We start from the raw sequence: 19,249 nt of genomic DNA on the forward strand, positions 1-19,249 counted from the left end.
GAAAACTGAGGCCCCAAAATATAAATTAATAGATTTGCCAAGGATGACATCTTGCGCCACCTCTTGGTACAACAGAGCCACTTGGTTTCAAGTCCAGTGTTGTTCTGATTGTGTCATGATGATTTAGCACATATAGGCCTGCTTTGAATCCTATTTAAAAATTTTAAAAATTATTATTAGAAGTATTGGTTTCCTATGGACCCCAAGGCAGCATAATATCCTTAATTGATCAAGATTTTCTTTTTAACATGATGGTCCCTGCAAGTACAAAATTAATATTATATGGCTACAGTCTTAGACTGCATGTTTATTCCAGAAGTTGGGGGGGGGGGAGGGAAGGAGGGAGGAAGAAAGAGAAAGAAGGAGAAGAGAGGGAAGGAGGAAGATAGAGAGACCCAGTCCTAAGCATTCCTCAGATAATAGCATAGTTACCTGATTCATTATATGAGGGGCTTATCTGTATAATCTTGACCAACAATCTTGATTTGGTTCTGAGCAAGATTTTTTTAAAAAAGCTAGGAAAATACATTTTCCCCCTTAATGGTTACAGAATTACACAATTTTCAGTAGGCTGGCTTTAAATAAAAGATGAATATTGGAGGGAAGAGGAGTGCAGTTTTTACAATTTATAATTTAAGAAATCTGTAAATAAAATAACACTTAACAAAAATTCCACATGCCTAATAAAATTAATTTTCATTATCAAAAATCAAAAAGATCCCAAGTGTAGGTTGGTCCATAATTTTAGTTTCATATCCCCAAATGAGGGTTATTTTTATATTTCTAATAATCAGAAAATGCATAAGAAGGAAAACTAGAAAATCATAGCATTCTAAATAGGAGTGCAAGTGGAGAGTACATCTAAGTAAATGAAGGATAACTCAAGGACTTGAGCTTATCTGGAAAATGGGTATGTCAGGAGAAAGGAGACAATCTTTGGGAAGTGAAGGATACAGGAGATAGCACTTGAGAGTGACCAATTAGATAAACTTACCTGTGCCCTGGAACTCCCAGGCAAAAGATTTTATAAATTTAGAGGGAAAAACAATCTTAGAGGCCATCTAGAACAACACCTTTATTTTCCAGATGAGGATGTTGTGGACTGTTGTACTTTAATGATTTATGCTGAGGTGCACAGGTAGTTCTGTGGTTACCTGGCAGAATCTGCATCTAAAGGCAGTTCCTCCTGGCCCAGCATTCTTTTCATGCTTACTAGAAATAAATCACCCATGTTACTCTCATAAAGTGGATAGTAAAGAGAAGTGAATGCTACCTTTAGACTGGGCTTTTATCAGTTATCTCTTCAAACTCCTTAAATTCTAATTAATGCAAAATGTATAATTCCACAGGAAGAGCACCTATTTAAATGCAGTTTTCAAACATATAGAAAAATTACTGACCAAAGTGTTGTGAATTTTGTGGCATAAGGCCCAATAGAAAGCAAAAACAGGATCAAAAACCATTCAGCTCCCAAGAAGGATCCTTCTTTATTGCTCTAAGCGTTGTTCATCTGGTAGCAAGAATGTTCTTTTACAGTATTGGGTCTTATGGATTTGAGAGATGGGGAACTGAAGCTGACTATCCCACTGTGAAGAATAGGGAGTGAATTGTAATGATTAGCATGATATTAGTAAAGCAATTGATAGATTGTATCATCACTCCTTTGTGTTAAAGATGCATGTGTATGTATAAATGTGGAAATGCTTTCTTTTACAATCAAGATGGTGATAAGCCAAACAGTGCTGTGAGCTATGTGGGGTGCTTGCTTCCCCAGTGTCCAATTAGGAAGTGTAAAAGACTTTTAAGATATTTCCTCCCCTACTGATGTGTGGTAGATATAAACAGGCTATTCTCAACGGATGCTTGGTGAGTGGTCTGCATATACCCACCATGCACCTGAGTACATTTGAACACCTTAAATTGGAATTCCAAGCTCATTATATCTTGCTGTGTCCTGATGTTATAGGTGTGTTTCTTCACAGCAGGGCACAAGGGAAAGATTGAATATGGAACTGCTATGGTCCTTTTTTTCTTTTCTTATAAGTGCTTCTTTATCTTAATAACTATAAATGTCCTGTAATAATGAAAGAACACCCTAATGCTATGGAGACCATGTTAAGACAAATGGATACTATGGTTAATTTTTGACCCCTTTAAAAGTGGGTGTTTCTTCCAGATGTGTTAGTTTTAGCATTCACATTTAATCTCTAGTTTCCAGCCAAGGAATTCCCATAGGAAAGACATGTTTCATAAAATCTTTTCCTCTGGTTTCCTTCCAAAGACACATTTTTTTGGTAGGGAAACCTAGGTGATAAATTTCTAGTGAGCAGCTGTTCTATTAGGAACAAGGAAACCAACCCTACAAGCCAATCTGCCAGTTTGATTGGAAAAGATTAGAAAGGGCAAAGCATTATAATAAGGACTGGGAGGAGCTTCAAAGTAAAGTGACTTCTGAATTTTGAGTGAGAAGATCTGCGTTCAAGACCTGCTTTTGCCTCTTAGGAACTATGTGACCTTTATTTTTATAGGCCTTAGCTTCTTAATTCCTACTTTGTAAAATTAAGAATTTGAACCGACTAATCTCAAAGGTCTCTTTTAATCGGACACAGATTACTTGGAGACTACTCTGTTATAAATGTATAATTTCATGAATTGAGAAATGGAAACATGAATTGAGGGAATATTAAGACCAAAAGGGAATTGAGTGTATTTACCCTGTAGTTATGGTATAACCAGAAATTCTGGTGTACCTGGGAAACACCACAAAATATACCAGAGCAGGTAGCATGAAAATTATTCTCAAACCAATGTTTAGAATCAAATTCACTTGGGGCATAGAAAGGTGCATAAAGAAGGAAGGATACACCAGGGTGAAACTCACCAGAGATGAACTCACACTCATCTGTAGGGAAAGAATTCTACATCTGATAGCTTATTCCTTTAACTATTCTTGTTAGCTCTGTTGTTTCTTTTTATTAAAGGAGAATAGCATTGTCAGCACTAATTAAATTTTATAAGCCCTAATTATTTATGTATTTATTTAAAATTATATTTTATTATAAAATCACATTTTATATTTTAAAACAAAAATGTTACACACACACACACACACACACACACACACACACACACACACACATTTATATAGCCCTGATCTCTCTACCCTAGTTATTGCTCTGGTTGTGAGGCTTATATGTGGTAAACACATATGCTAATCACTCGGAAGGATTATTTTTAACTTCCTTAAAAGAATTGCTTTGCATCTTTGAATGAAAAAGGTACATTCTGGTTTTCTCCAGGGCTCTATGATTCTGAAAAGAGCAGAAGAAACTGTCTTATCTAACTCTGTCCAGTAATGTCAATGGGAATGGTGACTGACTATCATTCTTAGAGAGAATATTGACAGTGGAGTATAATTTCCTCAGTGGAGTATACTTAAATGTTTGAAAAACATGAACAGCTTTATCTGTCTACTCAATTCCTTGGTTTTCTCACCTTTTTTAGAGAAGGATGCCATCCTTTGCTTCTACAAATATAATTTCTTTCTTTTTAGACTGCTCTAATTCATGCTAATTAAAATGATGAGGCAGTCAATTACTGAAACTTAATTCCCAAATGTAAATGTTTCTGTGAAAGTTATTTTCCCCCCTCAAAGAACAGAACTATTTCCATGTTATTAAAATTCAGTAGAAACTTAATTTAAATATAAAATAATGTAATATATATATGTATATATATATATATATATATATATATATATATATATATATACATACACACACACAGACATACATGAGTATTTGTATGTATGTTCACCTTAAAAATCCTTGCAAATACTTGAAATTTAAATAGTGAAGTAGTGAATTAGAGCAGGGTGATTACTATGAAGAATTGACCACCATAGAAAGGAGGAGAATGAGATTTCAGAAACACTGGGACAAGCTCCCTGGCCCCAAATTATCTTCTTCTCCATCTGTGAATAGATCCCTGAACTTCCACTGTCAGAGCTTCATCCATTTGGTTTTAAAGCTTTGATTCCTCTTAAAATCCCAACCTCCTGGGAGAGGTAATACTTTAAAGCTTCTGTCAGTCATTTGTACATGAAGAACAAGATGACATTGGGTGGCCTGAGGGTAGAGAGAAGGAAAGGGAGAGGGAGGAGAGAAGGGCACAGAACAGGAAAGACAAACTTCATCTACTTCATAATTTTGCCCAAGGCCTAAACTGAATGCAGGATCTCTATACTAGTTGTAATACAAAAAGTGACTGTACTTATATTTTATAGCACTTGTATGGTTGCAGTGGAAATCCTTAACTATTAGATGGGATGATTGAGGTAGGAAAGCTCACTACAGGGAATTCTTGATTATTCTCATGTGGATTAACCAAACTGCCATCTATTCTGCTATGACAGAAAATGACAGCTTTGTGTAATTTAGAACAGAGAAGTGACAGTTTTAAACTAAAATTTTGATTCATCAATACTTTCTTATATTTGCATAGTACTTTGCATTTTATAAATAATTTCTTCTTATATTATTTGATTGTTACAGAATAGGGCTGGGCCTTGTTGTACCTATCTGACGAGTTTTTCTAAGGATGCCTCTTTTATGAATGTATTCTAAGAAAAATATAGTTTAAAGAAAATGAAATCCAAAGACTGTAACTTGTTCAGTCACACACCTTCCAAGTTGCATTCTCAAGACCAAACTGAGAAAAGGAGAAAGAGAGAAAGAGAGAGAGACAGGGAGAAAAAAATCTAATATCTATTCTACTGTACTGCCATACATAAATGTATATTAGATATGCTGCCTATATATATAGAAATACCTATCTACACATAGTAACATGAGTATTTATAATAACTAACATTTATATAATACTTTAAGGTTTGCAAAGTGCTTTACATATATTATCTTGTTTGAGCTTCACAAGAATTCTATGAAATAGGTCCTATTCATAGTTTACTGTAAGAAACTGTGTGTACATATGTATGTGGGCATATACATATATAAACACAAATATGTGATAAGTAATGTTAATTTTTAAAAAAATTTAGTTATGCAAAGCTATAAATGTTTGTGTGCACATATATACATATATATACACACATAGTTTACATATATATACATGGGTGTATATATAGGCGTATACACATGCCTATGTACATATATTGCTATATGTACATTGATGCACACATATACACACATACATATGTAATATGCACATATAATATCAGTCAACAAACTTTTCAAGTACCTATATACCAGGTATTATGATACATGTATGAATAGGTATCTTGTCTATGTATTTATACTTATTATCTATATATGTATGTGCATTACACCATATGCAAACATTTATATGTATGCATATGTTTATATATTTACATATTTTCTGTTATTTTTGATTATGTTTTCTCCATTAAGATGGGTTGACTATAACACTTTTGTGTAAAGTTCTTCAGAATGATCAAGATCAGAGCAACAGCTTAAAAAACTCAATTCTTTTAGCTTTCCCTGTTGTCATTTTATGAAACAATACCTTGAGGCACATGGAATTTTAAGTTTATTCATAAATACAAAAACAGATCTATAAATGTCAAAACCCATGTACATACACATTTATGTGTGTTCACATATAGATATTTGTATATATCTTCTCTATTAAGTAAATGTCATAATAATGACCTAAAAAAGCCATCCATCATTTTCATTTTAGGTGATACCTTATGTGGAATGAATGTAGCTTCATTGGCATTCATCTATATGGATTAATTTATTTGTATTTTTTCATTTAATTTTGCTGTGCTTTCTTATTGTGGGAACTATCATAACAGGTAGGACATCCCCCTATTTTGCAAAAAAAAAAAAAAAAAGTTTTTACTAATGCCAAGGTCCATTGAAAGTGTGTGTTTGTACACACAGACATATAACACATACAAACATATATACATATGAATACATAACACATATATGTAGTTGTGTGACATTTTAATGTCATTTTAGTAAACAAAACCCAAATTAAGTTTTATTATGTGTGTTTTAGTTCAATAGCATTCCTTTCTCCAGGTCTTATACCTATCCCATCACTGTACATTCTGGAGAACACCAAAGGTTAATGGAAACAGCGTGCCCTCATTAAGCTCTCTTTATGGAAAGGAGCTGGTAGCTTGTATTATGAGATGTCCAGAGAGTGAAATGCCACTAACACACCATGAATATTGAGCATTCATCATACATCTGGATTCTGTCTAATTTTGCAAAAGTGCCCAAATCCTCCTAGAGATTACTGATTAAAAAAAATCAAGAAATGACAATTGTGCCCCTGAATATGACTACTCTTAGTTTCATAAAAATCTTTCTTCCAAGGAATTCAAAAACCCATCATGCATTCCAATCTATGCATATTAAAACACTAATTGCTGAGTATGTACAAGTTACTTTCCCATTTAAAAGATGGAGAAACTGAATAACAAAAAATTATACAAGTAATTATTTGGGCTAATATATATGTACATCTAAATAAATCTGGGTATATCTGAGTTTCAGTTTATACCTCTATTGCTGTGTATACATGAAAGATGTATAATTTTATTAGTGTTGAGAATTTACTCCACAGAGAGTAACTGATGTGTGGTTTAATAGGTCAGGGGATTATAGATTTAGAATTAGAAGGGTTGAGGGTCTCAGAGGTCATCAGATATAGCCCCTTTATTTGAAGGGTGAAATAAAGGAGAAAACTGAGCTTCAATAGGTTAAAAAATTTTCATGATTAATAGAGGCAAAGCTGGGACATGACCTAGATCCATTTTTGATTTCAGGTCTTTATGACCAAGTAACGTGGCTAAGTAGCTATTCAGAGTCATACAAATATTAAGCATTAGAGATGGGATTTAAAATCAGATCTGCCAGGCTTAGAATTCTATCTACTTATACCATGTTGCTTTTGTGTATTTGAATATAGATACTAAAAAATACATGTATCTGTTGAGGGTAACCATGTGTATCTTCGTAGGATGGCTATTCTGTACTGTGCATTATTAAAATGGAATTTTAGTGAGGATTATCAAATGAGAGAGAAAGCCAACATGCTATTTGTTCCGATGAGGTAAAATGTCTGTTGTAATAAGGAACTGGAGGACTCACTCATTAATACTCTAGGTGACGTCCTAGAGGGAATGAATGGAACTGTACTGTCATCTGCATGGAATAGCATGTTTGCAGTATTTTCTATCCTGTTACCTTTCCATCACAGTGGCAGCTGACACAGATAATCCATTCCCTCTAGTACCAGGTAGGGGCAGGAAGGTGTCTTCCCGCCTTTGTCTGTGGGACACAGGCTTTTGCTGATGCCAGGGTCTGTCAGCGTGTACATCAGACTTTACTCAGAAGGGAAATGTGCCAGGCTGACTTAGAGTTTCTGCAAGCTTGGTTTGTTTGTGAGATTTTTTTTTAAAGAGAGCTTTAGACAGCTGTATTAATCATGCAAACCCAGCCATGTGCAATGTGTTTTATCAACAGAAAAACAGGGACTGAATAGTAACCAGCTCCTGAAAAGACCCAGTGCAAAGCCTGAGTCTAGAAGATAAACCGAACATTTCCTGAACCCACTTGCCATTCTGGGTTAGTGAATGGAAAGGCTGTTCCCTTGGGATAATAATCAGATGGGAGGCAAATTTGTTAGACAAAATTCCAAAGTGATTTGCAAAGTAGAAGAGGCTGGAGAAGAGGTGAACTGAGCACAAGAACAGTCTTTTTGCCTATTTAGTCAAGAGGCTATTTCATACAGGGATTCAAAAAAGACAGCAATAGTAGATTTCCACCACCTTTTCCACCACAGCCCTTCATATTGCTTTTAATTTCTTAGGCAGGTTCCATCCTTACATTTTGAACACAGAATTCTTCTAGGGTGGAAGATTCCATAAACTCTTTGCCTTCATGAATGAGAGCTATATTAAAGAAAACTTACAGATATGGGATTGAGAATGGCACTACTAAAGTCCAAGTGTTCAGAATGAAGTCTTAGGAAATAGTGTGAAGTCTTGCAAAAATGAGGAGTGTTTTCTTAGCTTTTCAGATATGTCTATGTGTCTCTCTCTTCTCCTTTTATAATTCACCATGTTCTCTGCACTGATGCAGTCAGAAGAGGGTTATGCAAATATATGCAATTCAAGGCTCATTTCAGAATAAATAAATCTAAATTAAAATTAATGAAAAAACACCTAACAGAAACAGGTTGAGAAATGAAGTAAGGGTTGCAAAAAGGATGTGTCTTCTGTTTTAGGAAAGAGATGGGGAAATTTTTAAAAGTTTAATTGGTCATAGCAAATGCAAGCCAATCTTTGGTGTCATTCCAGCTACTAATATTATTATTGCTACTGCAGAAAAATCAAGCAATGTGATGAGACGAACTCAAGGGAAATCCTTCTGAGTTATTGAGACTTGTTTTTGTTTAATCACAGCTTGAAAGGGGCTTAGGACAAGGTTCCTGCTGAGACACTGATGTCTGAAACCAAGTCTGCTTGATGAGCCATCCAGGGTGGGGTTGGAGGGGAAAGCTTCACATGAGGTTTATTAACAGAAAGAAATTGGAATTAAATGCATTTTTTATTAAAGTGAAAAAACAGGGAGAAAAAAATGTCTTTAGGCTGCGAGGAAAAAAAAAAAATTATCTCAAGAATTGTTTCCCCATACACGAGTTCAAAGCACAGTGTAATTCAATAACCAATAATTATTTAAAGTGTCAGTAAAGCAAGGACTCAAATTCAGGGGTTCAGAAGAGACCTATGAATAGATCACCCCAAAATGCCTTAAACTACAAGATGACAGTAAAACATACTCTCCATAGAGGTTAGAAGTACTGAGTTGAAGCAATACAAGGAATACTTGGATGTTACTGTTAATCATTCTTATTGAGCATGCCAAATGCTATCTGCAACCTGGACGAGCAGGAGTAGGAAGACAGTAATTCAGTTCTAATATACTCATTTCATTATTAGAAATACAAGACTTGTAAGATTGGTCCCTGTCCCAGGTGATTCCCAGCAGTTACCTCAAATCTCATTGAATAGCTTTTCAGTTTCCACCACCAGCAACCCAAAGCATTAGTACTAGGTTAAACTATAATGCTACAAGCTATTTGAACTAAGAGAAAACTAACTACAATCTATCTATAGTGTAAGATCAAACTAGGGTCATTCTCCAATCAACACTGGGGAGGAGGAGGAGGATTGAAAAAGATCTCACTTTTCTATGGGCTCTTTCCCCACTGTAGTCAATTTCATTTAATCGATCTCTCTTTCTGAATGACTTGTGTGTAAATATTTTTCTGAATGTTTTTTGTTATAATAAGACATGATTCAATGAAATAATTTGAATTGGCAAAAGTGGCTGGGAAATAGTATCCACAGAGTTTGCATGGAATTCTAGGGAAATTGGGCAATGCTCACCTTTGAACAGAGGTGAATAAATTGAATAAAACTGCCTCTTTGAAAATGTTATTCTCCAAGATAAAATGTTTCTGTGCACATGCTGCACCTGAAGATGTTTGCAAGATGTTAACTTGTTCTCCAATAACCCCAAGACAAAAAGACTTATAATAAATATAGTCTTTCAAGAATCCCAAACATTTTTTCACGAATACTAAAATTGATAAAGGAAATACGTCTCTCTCTTTTTAAAAAAAAAAAAAGCATTTTTTTAATGTTTATTGTGTTCTCAACTAATATTTTTTTCTGATGATTCATTGTGATATGGAGGTAAACCTGGCCCCTCAAAGAATTAGAAGTCTAGAAGGTCCTACTCCAATTTGGAAAGGCTTTGAGTAAAAGTCTATAATAACTTTGTGCTTAATATTTGGGGACCAGCCTAAGTTGTTTATTTATTTGGTTGTTTTTGTTTTTGGCTACAGAGACTCACAAAATTGTCTGCTAAGACATGTGAAGATTACCATCAGTCCCAGTGGAGGTATTTTTCCTTACAATTTTCTTAATAATGGGAATAATGTGTTTGGTGTGTGTGTGTGTGTGTGTGTGTGTGTGTGTGTGTGTGGCAAGACAGGCTTTGTATATATTCCTAGGAAAATTTCTGCTACAGCAGGACTTCCTTCCTTTCCCTTCCCCACCCCAAATTTATATGAATGCATGCTGTAGATACTGTTTAAAGGCTGATTGATGCTATTCTGTTGAGTTAGCAAGTGATCATCTGAAGTCTATATAAGAAATCCCTGACTAATTTAAAAATGCACATAAAATATGTTTGCAATGAATTTATATATATATATGTATACATACATATATATATAGTAAATTATTGGTAATTTTAAAAACTAGGGCAAAAATGGGTACAGGTATTCAGTTTTGGTGAGACTTAATAAAACATGATTCTTTTCTAGCTTAAGCAGCAGTAGTACTGTACCTTTAATTCGTTGTCTGAATATATTTCACTTATGGTGCATACAATAATCACGTTTAATTGGATTTATTTTTTCACACTCTGCCCCTCATGGCCTACTTTCCTACTTTTTTCAGCTCTTTGAGGGATATTTGCAAATCACTTTCTGGGATTTAATTTTAATGGTAGGTTGGTGTCATTTTGGACTTTTCTTTCTCTTTTTTTTTTACTTGCTTAAATTTTATTTGCCAATTTGCTTTTAAATAGCCTTAAGTTATAGGGCTGTGGCTGTAGCTTGCATCTAAATGTGATACAGATGGCATAATTTAACTTGATTATCCATGCAGAGATTTATTAAAATGAACACAAAATGTTCACCTTGGCTTCTTTGCCATTACTTTCAAGAAGATCGCATAAGAGCCTATGTCCTAGAATTATCTAATTCAGATAATATGGTAAATTGGGTAATATGTGAAAAGATTTTCCACTCATTTTATCAAGACCTTTTGGTTTAGATTGGCTAAGAATCCACATGCAAGGGTAGTTAATCTATCTGTTCTTGTTTCTTGGGGATACAGAACTAAGTTGATTTTCACATTAAAAAGGGAGATTAGGGTAGTTAGCTGCTGCTGTTGCTGCTAAGAAGTAAAAAGTCTTTGAACAGCTCTATTTCTGGGTATTTGGGACTGTCACCCTGACTCCTGATCAAATACTAGCAGACCAGACAGCAGCTATAAAGTGTAAAAGTACTTTAAACAGGGTCACTGAACTATATCATGCCTATCACATTTGAAGGTATGCTATATTGGTGTTCTATCTGAAGGTGTAAGCAAGAAGAATGATTCTTATTGAATGTGAATTTTGTGAATTGTTTTCCCCTCCCTAGGTTTAAACATGAAGATGATGGAGAATGACCCTGCAATAGCATAGTGTGATAGAAACCATACTGACCTTGATTAGGGTTGGGGATTGTGGGTAAAACTCGCTCTGAAGGGGAAAAACAGTAAGTGTCATGGAGAAAAATATATACAAGTGAATTTCTCATTTCTATCTATAAAGCAAATATAAAATTATAACTTTCCATTCTAACTGGATTTTAGAAAAGGTAGATGTAATTCCACTGACAGCTTATGTTGTATGTCTTCTGTTGATAATAGAATACCTCAAGAAAAGCTGTCCAATGAAAATCAAATATTAGCTATAAAATAGGAAAGAAAAAACAAAATAACTGTTAAGTAGCAATACTAAATGGTGCCTACCTTTTGTTAAGAAAACTATTATCCAGTTGAAGATACCATTTAAAAAGTAGTATTTCTCATCAAAGGACATTTGGGGTTCAGACCAGCACTGTTCAAGTACTCCTGATGGATCACATGATGCAATAACCCCATTTCCTAGTGTAGTGATTTCTGAAATCTAGTCTTACCATTGGACAATCAAGCTTCATTGGCCACAGTTTCTCCTCTTAAATGCTCATACCAATTTTAATTCACCCTTCTCTATCATTCCACCCTAATTCTTTTCACCAAATCCACCACACAAAATACTTTTAACATACTTTACATTATCAAGCTTCTTAACTAATGTGTTTTTGCTTGTTCATTTTCACCAACCTGGCTGTCATAACTATTATATTCCATAATTCTTTTGACAATGTTTAGATAGACATAAGGCTATCACGTTTAAATACTAACATTTTCTTTCCCATAGTCTCTTTCATATTAAAGATAGGAGGAAAAAGAAATATTTATGTGTGTGTTACACATATTTATAATAAACAGCATATGGATGTGCATGTATTGATTTTTGTCAAGTCAAAGAAAGGTGCTTCATTTTATGGTTAAATACAAAGTTTGTATGCAATGAATATGACTTTCAAAATTTGAAATAAAGGCTTTATTTCAATTCAATTCCAGAAGTTTTTATCATTTATCTACTGTATACAAGGCATTACTCTTTGCACCGAAGATGCAAAGGAAAAATGTGGCACTCTTTAAAACCACTCTTTTGTTCCATTTTCTATCTTGCCTTTCACAGGTTATTCATCTGACCTTAAAATCCAAATTGAATTGTGTCACCTTCTGATAAGTTCTCTCTGCAAACTGACTCATTGAATCAAGCCTCTATCTTCCATTATTTTTATTCCCTTTAGCTAAATGCATCCAAGGGACCCCCCTCTCTCTCTCTAAATAGAGTGCTGGGGACACCTCACAAATATCTATATATATCTAGACTAGGCCTGTGATTTCACTGATCAAGGGAACTCTCAGATTATGAAATTTCCTCTACCAAAGCAGGCTCTCTGTTTTATCCACTATCACTCTCTTATGGTTATGATACACACACTCTCTCTCTTTCCTCATTCCCTTCCTCTCTATAGAGAGATTAATATAAATGTATTTCTTTATATCTGGGCATGTGCACATATATGCATGCATATTTTCTATCCTATCATCTTCTATTCTAAACTTAAAGAAAGTAAGTTGGACTTTCTAAGGATACAACTTCTAATAACATTTTGGCCACTTAAAATTTGGAACACCAGAGAGAGTACTAAACTTTGTTTGGAGCAGCTGAAAGTATTAGTCTGAAATGATGAGTTTCCTAAGCATATTACAATTCTATATTGTCAATAATAGCTCAATGAACAATTGGAATTTACTCATCTAAGAATCAAGTAGATAATTCAAACTTCTACTAGTAATTTGGCATATCTCCAGCCTAGAAAATAAATATCTAGACTTCTTAAAGCATTTATACAGCAGTGGTAGAGCACTATCCTATGTTCTACTCCATCTACCTTATTTTATTTTCATTATTACTATTATTATTCAGACTGTTTAAATGTATCAACTTAATATTTTCTTCTCACACTGTTCACAGTTGGGTAAATGGTTTGTGCCCTCATTTTCATATGGCCATTTATAACATTGCTAAGTCATTCCTCCCACCTTCTATTCATCACCCTTTCAATTTCTTCTCACCTTATTATCATCACTTTAACTCCACCCTGTAATCATCATCCCTCCCATTACACCTTATTAGTTATTTTATTCTCCTAATGCTATCCTAGTGCCTGATCACTCCCTAGTCTCTTCTCCATCCCAGCTTTTTAGCTTCACTCTTCCATTATCTCTCCATTGCTATTATTATTTTCTCACCCTATCCCATTATACCTGTAGTCATTATTATACCTCTGATTTTCTGGACAAATCTAAGAATGTCAAATGAAACAGGAGGTAGTAAGCACCTTTTGCATGGAAGTCACAGAATCTTTCAGTCCCAGTTTTTCTCTGGGTATTAATCACATTACTCTGGGTTTTGGAGGTGGCTGATACTATAGTGGGGCAGTACAACTCAACAACAGACCAAGAAATCAAGTAATCAGAAACCTGATTTCAATTTTAACAGCAAATTCAAAATCCAGAGTTGGGAAGAACATCAGCAATCATTTAACTTAAACTGTTTCTATAATATACCTGACAAGCAGTCATCCAATCTCTACAATAGAGAGTGGAAGGATATACTATATGCCAACCATTGTACTGAGTGCTGCAAAAGCTAATATAAAAATACAGACATTCCCTGATCTCAAAAATCTTACATGCTACTCAGGGAATATAACATGTACACTGATAAATAAAATCAGTGTGTGTACCACATATTGGTCCCTATTAGATGGATGAATGGGGCAAACAAATTTTTGGAACTGAGAGGCTCCTCTAAAGAGATAAAGCCACTTTTATCTTGTTTTGTTTTTACAGTTCTAATGTTAGGAAATGTTTTCTTATGCTGAAATGAAATCTGCCTTTCTCAATTCTACCCATTGACCTTTCAGAATCAAACAGAATTAAATCTATTCTCTTCCCTATATGGCAGCCCTTTAAATTTCTGTTTATAGATATCATATTTCTCCTAAAGCATCTCTTTTTCAGTCTGTCTCCTCACTATCTCCCATATACATCTCTTTCTGTACCACAATTATCACCTTTTGTCCAGACTGTTGAAATCACCTCTTAACTGATTTCCTTTTATTTAATGTTTCTTCTCTCCGATCCATTCTCCACCTATCTCTCAAATTAATATTCCTAAAAAACAGTTCAGATTGTGCCCCCCTCCCTTTTTAAAGCTCCATCAGCTCTTAAATAAAAATTCCTTATAATCTCCCTTGAACCTATCTTTCTAGGCTAATTATAGATTATTCTCCCTGCTCCCATTCTACCTTTCAGACAAACTGGGTTACTTGCTCCCTTTACATGAAACTACATCTCCCCCTTCCATGTCTTTGCACAAATTCTACATCCATGTCTATCTCTTGGAACCTCAAGCTTCCTTTAAGGCTCAGTTCAAGTACACTCTCTTTAGAGGAGCCTCTCAGTTCCAAAAATTTGTTTGTCCCATGCATCCACCTAATAGGGACCAGTGTAGGGTATACACATTGATTTTATTTATCAGTGTATCTATTGCATTTCCTGAGTAGCATGTAAGTTTTTTGAGATCAGGCACTGCCTGTATTTTTATATTAGCTTTTTTAGCATTCAGTGTAGTGGTTGGCACATAGTATATCCTTAATAAGTATTTATTGTTTGGTTATTTGATTAAATATTCCTATTTTCTTCAATAGGTCTACTTTTGGGAAAGGATCTAGTTTCCGTTTCCTTATCCTTAACTGGTCATCCATCTCTGCATATATTCTGCCTTATCAGAGGCAAATATAGCACCTAGAACTACTCACTGTCTACTAGGTGTGGTCTGATAAGGTTAGGATACAAAGAGACTATTATTTCCTTCTTTCCTGATACTGTACTTCTATTAAAATAGCTCAAAATTGCATGATCTGTTTTGGCTCCTATCTATATTATCTTGTAAATGCCATTTGGATATTGGCTAAAGTTTAAGGTATCATATAATGGGATACTAAAAAGTATCAGCTTACTGGTATTTCAACTAGTGCTAATTTTTAAATATGGAAATATTAAGCAAAGCAATAATGAGTTTATTAGGACAGATGATTCCTTTTGTGCCTCCTTAATGTTCATAAGCTCTTGGTGGGGAGAGAGGCACAATATTTAATCCTTTGACACTAGCAATTCTTTTGAGAAATAATATAATGACCTTGAAAAAGTACTGATTAAAAAAAAAAAGATTAAAGGCTGGTTCTTTAAGACAGGTCTTTCTTGATATGAGGCTTCCCTCTATATCCCTACATCAGGTTGGCTTTCCAAACAAAACAAAGCAAAGGAAAAACCTTCCAAACTATGATGAAGTATAATATACAAAACAAAAATGGGAAAAGGGAGAAAAGAAGGAAGAAATAATGGATGGAAGAAAAGGCAGAAAAAAGGAAGAGGGGAAGAAAGTAAAAGAAAGAAGAAGGAAAAAAAAGGAGAGGGAAGAAAGAAAACAATTTTTCCTGAAGTTGAAGAACATGTTTCAGATTGTGGATATTTCTGACTATATGGGGTAGAAGAATTATGAGGAAAGCAAGAAAAGTTATGAGAGAGAGAGAGAGAGAGAGAGAGAGAGAGAGAGAGAGAGAGAGAGAGAGAGAGAGAGAGAGAGAGAGACTGTTGACTTAGTAAGGAAAAAAATGTTTCACACAAATATTTTTAAATAAAAATTTTTCCATTTCTGAAACCCTGTTTCCTACTTTTTTCTCCATGTCTGAATGAGAAGTGGAAAACAAGGGTATAAGAAGAACAAATGACCCTGATTTGACACTATATTCAAAGTCACGATGGACACTGTTAAAAAAAATCTACTGACTCCTTAAAATGATGAACAATCATAAACTCTTCCAGGGATTTGAGCAGGAGCTTATACCTGCTGCTGCCTGGGTCTGGCAGAGGCTTTGCCAGCTGCCTCCTCTCCTCCAGATTGGCTTAGTCAGCAGAGTACCCCACTGCCCACACAGTGCTCACAGTCAGCTAATGCTCACCAGAGAAAATGTGGTTCCTGGGCACTGTCTAGCTGCCTGGCCTGATGCAAATCAGGCATTACGATAAGGAAAAAGTGCATCTAAGACTACTCCAAGAATATGCTTTCTTCCTTTATTAATTAAATCTTCTCTATATGCATGTGAACATATGAAGTGAACACTGCATATTTTGATACAGGTGTACAGATGCTAACATTAAGAGGTAATTTTTTACCATTCCTCTGCAGGAAGAAATGATATAGCCTTCAAAATTGAACAAGGAAGGAAATCCACAGGATATTCCTGTTTTAGGAGCAGGAGAGGACTTTTTTTTTTTTTTTAATTCAATCCCCCTTTTTTCTTCCCTGCCTCTGATATAGAGAACAGGAGAATTTTATTATTTAGATTTTTAATAACTCTTTTCCACAAGTATGACTATCTAACTCCCCAATGACTATAAAGCTTCATAACTTTCTGATGAGGTAAGTAATCAATTCCAAATAGCATGCTAAATATAAGTTTGGAAACTGAGTAGATCAAATGTACCAGCAGCTGAATAATAATAATAAATATTTATTATATAGCTAGCTTTTGCAAAATACTTTAAAGTTTATGAAATATTTTTACATATGTTATCTCATTTGATATCTATAACACTATGAATTATGTGTTATCATTATCTCCATCTTAAAGATGAATAAACAAGCTGAGCAAGGTTAAGTGACCCAAGATTAAGTGATTTTTTTCAGGGTCACAAAATTAGTAGTAGAGGTCTATGGCAGAATTTGAATTCAATTCTAGCTGACTTCAAATCCCACACTGTATCCATCCTTGCCACTTTGTTTAATTTTGAGGGTGGATATATTTTATTAAAGTTTAACTTGGATCAATCATTCAGAAAGCATTTATTAGATAATATTTAGTACTGAAAGTGTCATTTAGAATCCCCCAAATCTCCAAGGATAATGAGTTTATTTAAAATACATCCCCAATTTTCCACCTGTAGCTTTTCTAATCAATACCTCTGAGTAATGTCTATCAAGCTATATTGAAAAGACCTGAAATATCTTAAGATTGCATTTTAATGGTCCTCATGTTTATTTTATAGGCATTAAAAACAATAATTTGTGAGTATTTTGTACTAGAGTTCTGGCAAAGTTTTGTTTAAACTGAGGGTTTCTACAATGGAGGAAAATTCTAAGACCCTAAAGTATTATGCCTTCCTGTTTCCACTTTAGTTTCTTTGATAAGTCTCTGAAAAATTTAAGAATGAGATTAAAAAATCTTTTGCTACAAAAATTATTGTATGTGGAATTGCATTCTCTTCATCACACTAGTAGTTCTCTATTCTCTTTGGTTCAGCTCATCTACTACCTATTCTTTTTAGTCTCTCATATTTCCTACTTCATTTTTGTCCCTTTCTCATAAACACATAACTGTTAAATATTTTCTTTTCAAGATGGAATATAAGTGAAAGAACCCATTGATATAATTTGATCATTACCCAGTTCCTTTCATCAATCAATTTCCAGAGTCCTCCCAATCATGACTTTCTCCCTCAACCTCCAGGTTTCAGCATTCATTCTTATTCAGATGAATCCTCCTCCCCCACTCCTCAAGTTCAATAGCTTATGTTGCTTTTGCTAGTACTTAAGGACTCACAATGTCAGGAATGGAGTAGGGATGTACATTTCTTAAATAACCTTTTGGTGTCTTAGAGGTTATTGATGTCTGCAGCTATAGCAGGAAACACTGATATTCAGTCTTGGGAGACAAGTAAAGAAGAGCATGAATTTTAAACTTCATTTTGACAAAGCATTTGTGTACCCATGTCACATTAAACTGTCACTGACTGAAGTCAATGAGAGTTATGAATGACAAAGGGAAGGCCAAATTTAGTGTGGTTAACACACTTACACACACACACACACACACACACACACAGAGACACATATCTGAATTTAGATCTTGAATGGTTTGAAACTGCTCATTATTTGAAAAATTTTTGAAAATTTCTTTTATAAGGAGTCACTCAATTCTGGCTTAAGGGAAAGCAATGATCAATAGCTAGTTCATTTTATAACTTTGCACATGTTCACTGACAAACCCATAGACACAGTGTTTCTGGACTGCATCTGTGCAGATATCCCTTGGTAATTTAAACAACATAAAGATAAGATAATTGATTGCTTTCCATTTGTTCTATTGATCCTTTGGCTTGGAGTATTATCATCTTTGCTCCTTTTTCCCTCCTTTTTTTAATTGCCAAATGGAAACATCTTCCTCTGATATGTCTTGAAGGGATGAAAATGACCCTAGATTTTCAAGGACTATGCCTTTGGAATAAATATTCTAGCATGTCCCACCAAAAATAAGGGAAGCCTATCTCCTGAAAAGCAGTAGATTTACATAAGGAGGACCCCATTACCAGACAGTTTGGCCAGAAATGAGGAGTTCTTTTTGCTGAACCAAACTACAGGGATTATTTATCTCTCAATTAATTAATCTCCTAAATTATGATAGTTTTACAACTTTTGTATGTGGAAAAAATATTCACATTGGGTAAATCAAGGATCATTTTATTTATTTGAAGTATATTTATATTATCCTTGACCCTATTCTAAGTTTTATCAACCATTTCTTGATTCTACCCCCTTTTATTTCTGTTGGTGCTATAGATTCCTCTAGAGGTGTCTTTGCATTCCCCCTTAGCACTTCTTTTCCACACATTCCACTTACTGAGGGATTCACATATCTAAGGTGTAATATCCTGCTAATTAAAGAGACACTGATCCAGGACATCCTTGCCAGCATCAATAATTCTGAAATCACCGATTCACAGTACTTCTATTTCTGATTCTTCTTCAGAAAAGGATCATTGTGTCCTTTCCTTATCATTTCAACTATAGCTTCAGAAGGGATCCATAGAACATAATTT

At 34.5% G+C, this 19,249-nt stretch overlaps 1 protein-coding gene across 3 annotated transcripts in view; it reads right to left on the bottom strand.

Annotated features, from left to right (window-relative positions):
- LSAMP (limbic system associated membrane protein) overlaps positions 1-19,249 on the bottom strand; it is a 781,204-nt gene that overhangs the window by 33,384 nt on the left and 728,571 nt on the right. For 2 of the 3 annotated variants that reach the window (XM_051985326.1, XM_051985325.1), the window contains exon 7: positions 11,346-11,381. The exons of the other annotated variant lie outside the window; for it this stretch is intronic. In XM_051985326.1, coding sequence (XP_051841286.1) covers positions 11,346-11,381 — 36 coding nt within the window. The remainder of the gene's footprint in view (positions 1-11,345; positions 11,382-19,249) is intronic. 3 annotated transcript variants of the gene reach the window in all.

This window comes from Antechinus flavipes, chromosome 3, assembly GCF_016432865.1.
Source record: "Antechinus flavipes isolate AdamAnt ecotype Samford, QLD, Australia chromosome 3, AdamAnt_v2, whole genome shotgun sequence".
Lineage (NCBI taxonomy): Eukaryota > Metazoa > Chordata > Mammalia > Dasyuromorphia > Dasyuridae > Antechinus > Antechinus flavipes.